The sequence below is a fragment of the Ictalurus furcatus genome, chromosome 9 (assembly GCF_023375685.1).
Source record: "Ictalurus furcatus strain D&B chromosome 9, Billie_1.0, whole genome shotgun sequence".
Classification (NCBI taxonomy): domain Eukaryota; kingdom Metazoa; phylum Chordata; class Actinopteri; order Siluriformes; family Ictaluridae; genus Ictalurus; species Ictalurus furcatus.
Genome location: NC_071263.1, coordinates 190706 through 203735, shown reverse-complemented (window position 1 = coordinate 203735; position 13030 = coordinate 190706). Strand labels below are relative to the sequence as shown.

At 38.3% G+C, this 13030-nt stretch overlaps 1 protein-coding gene across 1 annotated transcript in view; it reads right to left on the bottom strand.

Moving 5' to 3' along the window:
* The window catches only part of pacrg (PARK2 co-regulated), a 113992-nt gene extending 109340 nt beyond the window's left edge, over positions 1-4652 (bottom strand). Inside the window, exon 1 of the mRNA XM_053632387.1 lies at positions 4443-4652. Coding sequence (XP_053488362.1) covers positions 4443-4520 — 78 coding nt within the window. The 5' untranslated portion in view covers positions 4521-4652. The remainder of the gene's footprint in view (positions 1-4442) is intronic.
* Between the last annotated feature and the right edge of the window lie 8378 nt (positions 4653-13030).

Genomic DNA, 13030 nt, shown 5'->3' with positions numbered 1-13030 from the left:
TAAGGATATGCTTTGATAGAGACTACAAAGCATTTCTGCAAGTCGCTCTAGATAAAGTCATCTGATAAATGCAGTAAATGTAAATGTCTAGAACACCGCACTTAAACAAAAGTATGCAAATACGATGTATCGTTACGAGGAGACCATTTAAACATGAAAAACAAGAAAGGTGAGATTCTGGAATATTGCTGCCTGAACAGTCCTGATTGTATTCACATTAATTACTGCATATTTGGTTTAACTGAACAATATGCCCTCCACCCCTATTATTCAGAAGTAGTTGAACCAGCACATCCTATATTTTCATATTTTGCACTTAATGAAGCCACAAGATACTAAATCAAGGTCAAGAAATCGTAATGAGCAGGATGTAGGCTATTTTATCACACTTTTAATTCTCTATGTGTTTTTGGTTATACGATGTGCCCTCCTGGTTAGAAAAAATCATTCATAACTTTCATAATTTAAAAAAATGCAAATCTATAGACGCTGTCTCCTCCGATGTCTGCTACGTAATAATAATAATAATAATAATAATAATAATAATAATAATACTTTTCCTGTTAGGCCAGAGAGAAGTCTGCTATCTTTAAGGATGTACCAATTTTTTTTATTTAATACTAAATTCCTGTCCCATCTGAGACCCTGTTCTTATGCATATACACAAATACAAAAAATCTGTCAATGTGATGCTTTAAATATTAGACACACACACACACACACACACACACACACACACACACAGCATATCCTGCGTCTAAGCTTCTGAACACAAGCTTCCCTAAGCTCAACTACACACATGGGCTGATGTGGGAGAGTGTGTATAATTAATTAGATCATTTTTGAGATCATCAGTGTAGTGACTGCATGATACACACACACACACACACACACACACACACACACATACACAGAGCCATGGCACATTAACAAGTCAAAAACACAACCGAACACGAGAAAATACAACAACAAAACAAAAACCGTGAGAGCAAATTCAGGAAAAACGTCAACACGAACTCAAAATAGACTCAAGACTGCACTTTTTCAGCCTTCTAGGAAATGATTTAATGTGAAGTTACTTGTTATTATAGTGATGAGTAATTCTTTCTCCTGAATAACCTGGCTTCCTTCAGGCGCTATTTCTGTGTTCACACATTTATATTAATGCTGTGCATAGGCATATTTTAGACATAACTAAAATAACATCATACAGTGGGGTCCAAACGGCTGAGAGCACTAGTGAATGCTTCCGTTTGGCTCAATTTTCTTTTTCAATTTTCACACTATGTTCTTTTTTTTTTTATTACAAATGATATCATCAGCAACTACATGAAGGAGAAGGAGGATCTCAAAAATATTTACATGAATTTCTGTAGGTACTGCATGAACCTGACATGGAGCAGATTTCTCCAACAGCATATGTTGCCATAGTAACTAGGCGGGGCTTACTGATAGCTTTATTTGTGGAACCTGAAATTGATGGATATTAGTTGAGCTTGTTGAAATAAACCTGGTCTGGTGAGTTAGCTTGCTTTGTGGAATAACTCTCAATCTCCTTTTGTGTTTTTATTTACTGTTGTGTTTAAGATTTGCTGTTGTGCGTTTGATTTTACTGTTTGCACTTATCGTCCACGAGACACACACACACACACACACACACACACACACACGGCCGGCCACCAGTAGTAATAACACTATTAACACATGCTGTTCGTGTTTTTTCCTTCTACTGTTCATTATAATGAACATCCTTAAACATTAAACATACACTAACGGAATATATCACAGCATTTGGGACTCTTTGACAGAAATGGATCCCAAATGCATGGCTTACACACCATCACCATCTTAGAATTGTGTTTGTGTCCATCGGTTCCACTCTGCAGAACGTATGCTAATAAAATTTAAATAGCCTCACTAGCATAACATGCCGTCGGCGCGTGGGTCCCAGTCAGGGCAAGCAACCTATTTATCTTCAGCTCGGTCTATTAGATCTTTCCTCTCTAAAGAACGATTTCTCTCCATCCTCAGATTCACTTATATTCTCTAATCTCCTCAGTCATTACGGGCTTTATGACTGCACATTAAACTCCCTCCACCTAAACTAGAGTCAACTTTCTGGCCTAAAAACCACAGAGCTGTACTGAACAGATCAATGGGAGTGCCACGTTAAACTGACATGCTCTCATATCTATTACGGACTGATCATCTGTCTTCATCAGCAGGAAGTTCAGCACACACACACACACACACACACACACACACTGGTGTAACTCAGTCAGGTTTCGGTCCACAGATTTTCTATGGGATTTGGGTCAGAGCTTTGTGATGGACACTCCAATACTTTCACTTTGTTGTCTTTGAGCCATTTTGTTATAACTCTGAGGTATGTGTAGGATGACTGTCCTTCCAGAATACTGAGTTTTTGACCTTTAGAAAGTTTAAACTTTCTGGCTGATGTCTTGAGATGTTCCATTGGTATTTCTAGATAATCCTCTTTCGTCATGATGCCATCTATCTTCTGAAGTGCACCAATCCTTTTTTTCCCCTGAAAAACTCCCCCACAATACGATGCTGCCACACCCATGCTTCTAAGCAAGGGCCCTTTTATAGCCACGGGTGCACTCCTAATCAACTCCTAATTATGACAATTGGCCAATTTGGGGTTTAAAGAGACCCTTAACTTGGTGTATGTTCACCAAACGTTTCACCCACTGGAATTCTGACAGGGGGAACGGTGTCTTAGTGGTTAGCGCTGTTGCCTCGCACCTCTGGGGTTGAGGGTTTGAATCCTGCCTCCACCCTGTGTGTGCGCGCGGAATTTGCATGTTCTCCCCGTGCTTCAGAGGTTTCCTCCAGGTACTCTGGTTTCCTCCCCCAGTCCAAAGACATGTATTGTAGACTGATTGGCATTTCCAAATTGTCTGTAGTGTGTGAACGTGTGTGTAATTGTGCCCTGCGATCGATTGGCACCCTGATCAGTCCCCTGCCGTGTGCACCAAGTTCCCTGGGTTAGGCTCCAGACTCCCCCTGACCCTGTGTAGGGTAAGCGGTATGGAAAACGGATGGAGTGAATTAAAGCCGAAATAAATCTCTAGTCTCTAGTCGTTTGTTTTAAAATGACCTCTGACGTGAACAAGGTCGGCTAGATGTCCTAACTGACTTGCCAAAAGAAAAGTATAGTGACATGAAATGTGTGGAGTTACCTAAAAGTAAAATTATGGATTTATCAGTAAATTGCAGACACTACACATAACTTAAGACTAATAATAAATTTTGCAAGGGAAAATATGTTATTTGATAAACAACAACAACAACAACAGTGATGTATAATCACTGTGGAGCTTTCTGTTGTTGACGATGTGTATTTAATATTTACGGAAGGAGGATTATGGAGAAATTACTTTCTCAGTAACACAACAAGCTGCATTTTTTATATCTTCTTAACTGCAGTGAGAGAAAAATGGGAGGCTGGTGAAGGAATGACAAACATACCACAGAATTAAATATAACCGATAGACGGTTAAAAATGTATAAATTCAAAATGTCGAATCTTTATGGCTGTGGTATATGAGAAATAAAACACTTTATGTGCTGTTATTGGAAAACAATCAAATAATCAACAAGCACCGCCACACTTTAATTTCCATAACTATTACAGTATTATTTACCTGACCTCCAAAAATAAACACACCTCTATTAGAGCTCACAATAGATGTCTATCAATGTACACTATTCAGTACCCTAGTTTTTTCCCCTTGCAAGTATAAATCACTGCTGAGAGAACATTTTTGAGGAATGAGGAAATGTTTCTAGGAGGTCGCAGGGGGATTATTTGAGTTTTGGCGTGTTTTCATCCTAATGAAGACCTGGCAACCCTGACACATGAACACACTTACAATAAGAAATGTGATTTGAAATAGTTCATTTGTGTCTTATAACAGTCATGTAACAGGAAGTGACTTGTTATAATATAATATAATATAATATAATATAATATAATATAATATAACATAATATAATACTGTTACTTTTAAGTATATCGCCACTGGACAATGTTACACTTACTGGACTTTAAAAGCACTGTATGCATGTGTGTTTGTTTGTTTGTTTGTTTGTTTTGTTTTTGTTTGTCTTTGTTTTTAAAGCAGAAAACACGAAGGTCACAACTAAATAACTTTACATCGCTACATTAAAGACTTTTTTTTTTTTTTTGCCGTATTTTAGTCTGTAATATAACGCGCGTGGTTTTTAAGGTCTGTGTTTGGTCTGATTTTAGTGAGTCTGATATTAGTGAGATCTGATTTTAGTGAGATCTGATATTAGTGAGGTCTGATTTTAGTGAGATCTGATATTAGTGAGATCTGACATTAGTGAGGTCTGATTTTAGTGAGGTCTGATATTAGTGAGCTAATCAGCAGCTAGCATGGAGAGGAACTTACCACATAGTTCTTCATAGTTGACTTCACAGTAAATCCTTCCGTCTTCACCTTTATTTTAGTTCCATCAAAACCTCTCATGTTTGTTCGCGATTGCAGAGCAAAACCCGCTATAATGAAACTTATATCAGTGTCTGGGCAATAAATGCTCTTCTCTAAACACCGCGGAAGCTCCTGTCTGGGTTGCTAAGGACACACTGCCGTTGCTATGCAACAGTCACAAACGTTCGATATTCGCGGAAATGCGGAAATTAAGGGACCGTCTCTAAAGTTACATACCACATCGTTAAACACGTTTCCAACTTCAATAGCATTTGAAGGGAATGACTTACAGTCATATAACCCTCTGTAAAGTGTTCGAATAGGTGTCGGGTATGATGCACACCTTTTAGATTTTGATATTTAACCCCACGGTGCATGAACCAAAAAAACCTTCACGAATGCATAAAGGGGGTCAAAATGACCCGAACTGGATCGAATGGTTTTCTTAAAAAAATAGATGTCCTATTAATGAAATAATTAGAAGAACTGATGATACACGAATGTTTTAATATTTCAAACATTTTTATTTGTTTTCTTTTAATTTATTTATGTACATGTTTTACATATGATTCAATAGTTTATTGTATTAAATATCAAAATCTAAAAGGTGTGCATCATACCTGACACCTATTCGAACACTTTACAGTCGGGTTTGTGACTGTACATCTTTCCCTTCAAATGCTATTGAGCTTTAAATTATGGTATATTTTGTGTATGAGCCCATTCTGTAATGAAATTCATATAAAATTTACATATGATTTAATAGCTTATTTTGTTAAATATCAGAAACCTAAAAGGTGTGTGTCATACCTGACACCTAGATGAACATTTTAGAGTTGGTTATATGACTGTAAGTCATTCCCTTCAAATACTATTGAAGTTTAACTATGTCGTATGTAACTTTAGAGACGGTCCCTTACTTTCCCTTATCTGTGAATATGAAACGTCCAATGTCAAACCAACTTTCTTCCAGTCAGTCACAATAACTCTACAGCAGCTAAATCCGAACCGGAAGTCGATAATAATTCAATTCATTTAAATTCTGTCAAGAGATTTAAAGGGCTGTTGAAATTCTTGTGCCCGATTGTGTTGATGAATTTTCTATAATGATATTATATTGAAGTTACATTAGTTAGCATTCCTTTCTTACTGGTGTTTTGAGTCCATTTGTCGTCTTTTGCATTTTTCTTTGTGCATTTTTTGCATATTTATTTTAAAAGTCCAGAGTCTGTGGCCCCGAATCGCACCACGCACAGCAAGAACCAGGTCTGTCTCTGACAGTAATTCTGCAGTAAACCACACATTTGTATGAAAACATTTGAATTCATTCATGTTTTTGCTGTAGTAACTACTTACACAGGGACTTGTGTATGGTAGACAGTCCACATAAATGGATAAAAACTGTGTAAGTTTTCCGTGAGGAGGTTTATTTCGCATTTTTGGAAGCAGTCCCCAGTGTTGGTGCTTTGTAACAGACACAAATAAAGCTGTTCCATTAAGTTTTTTGACACGGGAAAGCCTTCAGCTGCATTTTTATTTATTTTTGCGTTATTAATTTCAATAGATGGGTAACAGAGACACTGCTGAGGGAACAACTGTTTAGAGTCGTCACAGTGAAAGTGATAACAGGGACAATTTCATGGAAGGAATTGCTGTTATTGGGAAATATCACATTTTCACTAGGCTACCTGTGCGTAATGTTTAGCAGACAGTTGGCATTTTACAATGGGTTGGATGCTATGAGCAGTGTCCCTTACGCCCCACATTGAAATGAAACGTGTGCCTCTGGGTGCAACTACTGAGCTCATATTGAAAGTAGGTATACAGTTATTGGCTTTCATCTGCCTTCAGTGAAAAGTGACCGCTGACCTGATATGTGAATTGATCATTAACAGTGATGCTGATAAACTGATAAACCTGTACAAGCAACACACACACTCCTTCATCAGTGTAATTGCTGTGCTGAAAATGATTGATGTACCATTCCCATATTGAGTTGGTGTTGATGTGTTTCCTAATGAACTGTTTATTGTTGTTTTTGTTTTTGTTGTTGCATTTTCTGGTTTTTGGTTTTGAATTTTTAATTCTTGCGTTTCCAGATGTGCTGTTGTGATTTAGGTTCTTTTGTCACATTTCCTGGTTTGGTCTTCTGTTGCGTGTTCTGGTTCCTGTTGTCTTGTTTTGTTTTGCTGTTTTTGTTGTTGCTCTTGTTGTTGTATTTTAGGCCTGTAAATGTGTTTTGGGCTTATAGGCCACTATACAGTGTGCTTGCAGATTGTGCATACAGTAGCAACAGATGGGCTACTGTCACTTCATTAGGGTGTAATTCTTGTTATTTTTATGTCATATTTGTTTAATTTCTTTTGCAGAATAATCAGGTCATTGCTCTTTTCAGCGTTGTTTGCTGGGTGAGTTTGCCAACATTATGTACTTAATCCAAGTTGGCATCCCTGGCAGGCCTAGCGTTTGTCTGCTAAGCCTGGTGAGAATACCATGGCACGTTATCATTCCAGTTTAACAGTGTGGTGATTGTAGCCTGCAGCATCCCCTCACCTCAAATACCTCTCTCTCTTTTCTCCTTCTCTTTCTGTCTCCTTCTCTCTCTCTCTCTCTCCCTCTCTCTCTCTCTCTCTGTCTCTTTCTCTCTCTCTGTCTGTCTCTCTCTCTCTCTCTCTCTCTATGTCTCTGTCTGGCTTTAGGCCACGGTTATCAATCTTCAGAACTTAAGCAATTTCTCTAAAGCCCCTTGTTTTTTTATGGCTCCAGAGAGTGTACGTCCAGTGGGTTAGGTGGATGTAAAAAGGAGAAGCCACATGAACAAAGAAATGAAAAAACAAACCAAAAAAAATGCTGCTGCTCCCTATTATTGTGACAAAACCATTTACAAGAACAAACCAACACGATCACAAGGTGGCTGTATGGGTAGCCTTGCTATTTTTAATAACTCTTATCCTATTCTCTGTGCACAGCATGGATCTCATTTATATCATCTGTATAATAATAAAGCTGCTTTCCAGAGTGTTCCTCCAGTAGCTTTATGATCATCATCCTCTTCTTCATCATCATTTTGATCTCAGGCCTGGACCTCATGTTTCTCGTCTTGTCAATCTTCCCTGAGAGTTCACACACACACACACACACACACACACACACACACACACACACACCGAGGAAGAAATTAGATGGCGATTAATGGAGTACAATGTGTTTGGACATCATCAGCACACACACACACACACACAAACACACACACACACAAACACACACAGACACACACACACATATACACACCTATAGCCAGACAGAAAGCCAGAGCAGGATGTGGACATACACAGTGGGAGTTAGAGCACACGCCTCCATGTGTCTGCCAATTACCAGGCCCCAAATGGCCCATTAGGATGGAGTGTGAGCGTGGCCCTGCTGGTGTGACATGCTGCACTGCTTCAGACACACACACACACACACACATACATACACACACACACACACACACACACACACACACACACACACACACACACACAGTCCTGCCGTCACACTGAATGCAGAATGGCTGGGGTTTTGAAGAGAAGGTGACAGCTCATTGCAACAACATTAAGGTAAGGCCACTGTTTATAGTCATTGCTGAGCTCATGTTAGTGAAAACAACATGGAGAAACTTTTAACCAATCACATTTTTGGTCTCTGATGCTTTCTGAGCTCCGCCTCTCAAGACCTTGAGAATTGTAAGTGAAACACACACACACACACACACATATATAGATATATAAAATTGTAAAAACAAAATAAAAATAAATAAAAATAAAAAAATAAAAATAAAAAAATAAAAATTTTGCAGAAAAAAACTTTTGGCCAAACTGCTTGCAAGAATTAGGCCCCCGGTTTTTCTAGAGAGCCGCACATTTTATTTGGGTGGTGGACCCTACTGAATAGTTCAGCAACACTAACACAAGCAACACTAACACAAGCAGTGTCTGTGGTGCAGATATGAGTGTCACTGCTGGTCCACCACCATAAATATCCAGCCCACAACTAGAGGGAAAAAGAATGATTAACACAAATTGTGCATAGAAAAAGATGAGCTCTCTCACTGTACACCTAGAAAGTGAAGCAACCACGTAGGTGGGTAGGATAAAGTAATAATACACCTATGTATGGACCAGGGAAATGTCATGAAATGACATGAATTCTAGGACTGTGCCCAATTTTGTGTGTGTGTGTGTGTATATATATATATTTATATATATATATATATATATATATATATATATATATATATATATAAGTAAATAAAGCTGCATTAATAACTGTTACATCATAGCATGGCTGGTTTCTGGTTGAGTAACTTTCTAAAGAGACGTCTATTGAAGTCTTATTTGTAACAATCGGTATTAAGTTTTCCACCATTTGAAAGGTGACTTTTGTGCTTTCTGTTTTATCTGAAAACCCGAGTCTTATAAACTTCAAGAGAGAGAAACTAGAGAGGCTTTTGTAGACGTTTCACAACATTAGGTACAGCTACAATATGTAATATAAAAAGACAAAATGTACAATGTGACATTATTTAATTAATATATTTTAAAAATGTAATTATTGGAAGGTTGCTATTAGATGAGAGAAATATAATGTTTTGTTTTTTTACAATGTGCTGTTATAGGAAAATAGAAAAATAATTCACTTTGGGGTGTTGACAGTAGTATCACACCACCTCATCATTGATTCTTTTCCTAAAACCGTATGCTAAGTGTTTTGTTTCTTTCATACAGAATTGTGTGATCAACAAACATGCTAAAGACTTGGAAATAATACATTAAAATTACATGATGAAACATTTAGTCCTTTTCCCTCTCACTGCAGTAACCCTTCTCTCTGATCACACTCTAATTACTGTGTTTATTTAAAGGGCAGAGACTAACAACATTGCACACTTCCAGCCCAGTCAACTGTGCAGTCTCAGGAGATCATCCAGATGGACCCAAAACAGCACAGAAGAGTTCCAGAAAGTAATTAGTAACCATGAAATCCAAACACTTTTAGACACCTTTCTGAAAAGTGCATACACTCACAGTAGGCAGGAAGGAATATAGACAGAAAATAAAAACAAATCAAACACATAGTCAGTTGACCCAGACTGAAAAAGGCTTTGGTCACTATTAAATCCAAAACGTGGTCCAAATAATGTACACATAGCCCTCCTTTGCTGTGAAACACTGAGGCGATATTCATTAAATGTAGACCCAAAAATTTAGCTATCATTTGCTATCCAGTGATGATTCGAGTGGATGGCTACCAATATTTTTGTACTGATGACACAACCCCTTACTTTTCATCAAAAAAGGGAAATTTACCTGACTTGGTCAGGTGCAGGTCTCTCTTTTACATCAGTAGGTTCCAGACAGAGACATTTCGAGACCGGGAGTGCACTCAGGGGCTTGTTCAGTCCTTTCTCAGCTCAGGATTGGACTACTGCAACTTGAGTGTCTTCCCTTGAGTACATCTGCAGACCTTGTTTTCTGCCTAAAGTTCTTCGATATCACCCCACTGCTGCATTCCCTCCACTGGTCAACCTCACCCCTAGCAGGGGCATGGGTGCTCAGGCATTTGTCAAACTCTTGGTGTACTATGTTTGCTCCAAATTCCAAGTCCGACTTGACCCACCAGTCCTCAAGACTTAAGAAAGGCATGCGTCAAGGCTCTTCGCTGTCCTCGCACCCCAGTGTTGGAATGAACTACCCCTGGCTGTCTGAACACCTGAGTCACTTTAAACAAAGCCTAATGACTCATCTTTCACCAGTTAGGCATAGCAATGTAACTTTATTTTGACAGGACGACCCCTTTTTTCAGAAATATTGTCAACTTCTGTGGCCCATCCAGAGAGACTGTACAGTGCAGCTGTATTGCACAATACAAGGTACCGTGGCACAGGGTGAAACACTGACATTCCACTGATGACCTCCTGGTATTGGTTGGCAGCTATCTGATTCATATCCTAGCCTGTAGCTCTACATGCACACACAGTACTAAATGAACTTTATCAATAATATATTAGAAGCTTTGAATCATTGACTAATTTCTGAACAAGCCAGACCTCTTGCAGTGGCTGGTCTGGTTTCATTTGGCCAGATGTGCTGCTATAAAACTCCTTAATTGAACCTCAGTGTGGTTGAGCTATAAATATCTTCTATCACAAGCTGTAGGTGAATAACCAGTCTAGTTATAGCAAGTAAATAACCTAAATGTACTGTTCATTTGCCTTCAATAAATGCAGTGTCTGAGAGATTTAGAGCACGTATAAACTAGATTAGCTTTCTCTAACATTTTAATAGAAGAATTCTTAGTAGGGTAAGTTCTAACAAATGAAAATAAAGTGAGATTTTACACACGTACAGCTGTAAATCAACTTGCTGCATTTTCTCTCTGCAGATAGTAAGGACACTCAAAAACAATGAGTATTGTCACTCAACTCAAGGATGCAGGGCAGGTTTAGCTAGGTTAAGCTGAAGTTCAGTGGACTGGATGTTGTAATATTGCTGCTGTGCTTAGCTCGATTGCTGGGTGGGCGGTCTCAAACGCATAGACAAGGTGTAACCTCTAATGACTGTCTGCTATGCAAATTTCAACTCCACCCACATCTTTTTTACTGAATATAGTAAGTCAAACAAGCAATTCACTTCGAACATCTTATGCAAATTCTTGTTATAGGATGATATTAATCCATGGTGGATGAGGCAATTGACACATATGGATAGAACAGCTAGAACAGACAGTCATGCATCATTTGCATCACTTTAAACACAGAGTACAGCATAGTGAACTTCATCTTTATCATTTGACAGATTTAGAATGTTTTGGCGTTTTATTGACAGTATTGAGATCTTCTTCTGTCTTGCAGTGTACTGTACTAATCAATTTTTAGTGTCAAAGATACTGATACTGATACTTTGATACTTTTGAAATTTGTAAGCAAACTAGATTTCTTAACTGCTTTATGCTGCTTTATCCCTATTCCACTTGTCCTTGCAAAAATGCTCCAGATCTGTCAAATTGTGAGAACATCCCCTGTGTACACCCCTCTTCAAATCATTCTGTAGGTTTTCAACAAGATTTAGATCTAACTGGGCCTTTCCAAAACATTGATCTTTTTCTTCATCTTCAGCTGTCTAACAGAGGCCTGCAGGTTTTATGTCAAAATAGATAGCCTCCTAGCATGATGCTGCCACCACCATGTTTCACCATGGGTACGGTGTTCTTTGAGTAATAAGCTGTTTTGTTTTTGCTCCAAACATTTTAGAAATATGCCCAAAAAGTTCTACCTTGGTGTCATCAGACCATAACACATTTTGGCATATGATTTGGGGTCAGGCTTGGATTTTTATTTATTTATTTATTTATTTATTTTTTGTTGGGGGGGGGGGGTTCGTGAGAAAGGGCTTCCATCTAGCCACCCTACCCCATAGCCTAGACGTGAAGAATAAGAGATATTGTTGTCACATACAAGGAGAACCCGTTCTTGATAGATATTCCTGCACCTCTTCTATTGTTGCCATAGGTTTCATAGCATCCTTCCAGATAAGTTTTCCTCTTGCCCTTTCACCAAAGTTGAGGGACGTCCTGTTCTTTGTAATGTCACCGCGGTGCCCCATTTTCTCCTGTTGGTAATGGTGGTCTTCACGGTGCTCCATGGTACATGTCTTGGAAATTCTTTTGTACTCCTTTCCTGATCGATACCTTTCGACAATACATGTTTTGTAAGCTCTTTGCAGACCATGGATTCAGCAGTCGGATGAAACCAAGAAGATCCTACAGAAACAGCTGATTAATTGATGACGTGTGTATAACAATTACCATGGAACTTGAGTTTGAATGTGATTGGTTAATTCTGAGCGCACTCACATGCCCCATTATAAAAGAGTGAGCACACTTGCACAACCAGGTTATTGTAAGGTTTTCCTTTTTTCTCCTAAAACATTTCTATTTGTTGTGTTTCTATATGTCACATTAAAGGTAGAAAAAGATCTGACATGGTTTATCTTGGTTTAATTAATTTTTTTTTTACATCTCAAAAAAACTTCTATTTTTACAAGGGTGTGTAGACTTTTTATATCCACTGTATGTGACCATTGTCCTGCAGTTATCTCTCTATACAGTCCATGTGTAATTAGCGTAGCATCTTTCAAAGTATACCCATTTCCAGAACAGTACCAGATGGCTTTTATTATAATCACCACACCTTCTTGCTCCCTCGTCTAGATGAGAGACTTGATGAACATCATATCACAAACCCCACGGATTGAAGCTTCTCTGTGAGAGATGGCACAAAATATATATGTATATATATATATATATATATATATATATATATATATATATATATATATATATATATTGCAACCTTTATTCATTTTCCTTTCATTCAGTCTCTTAGCTCTCATTGTGCTTTCTTTCTGATTTCTCGCTTGATTGATGCGCCGATGTCTGAGCTACCCAGGCATGTAGGGAAAAAGTCTGTCTGGTGTTCCGATGCTTGTCAGAAACAAACTGTCATCCTG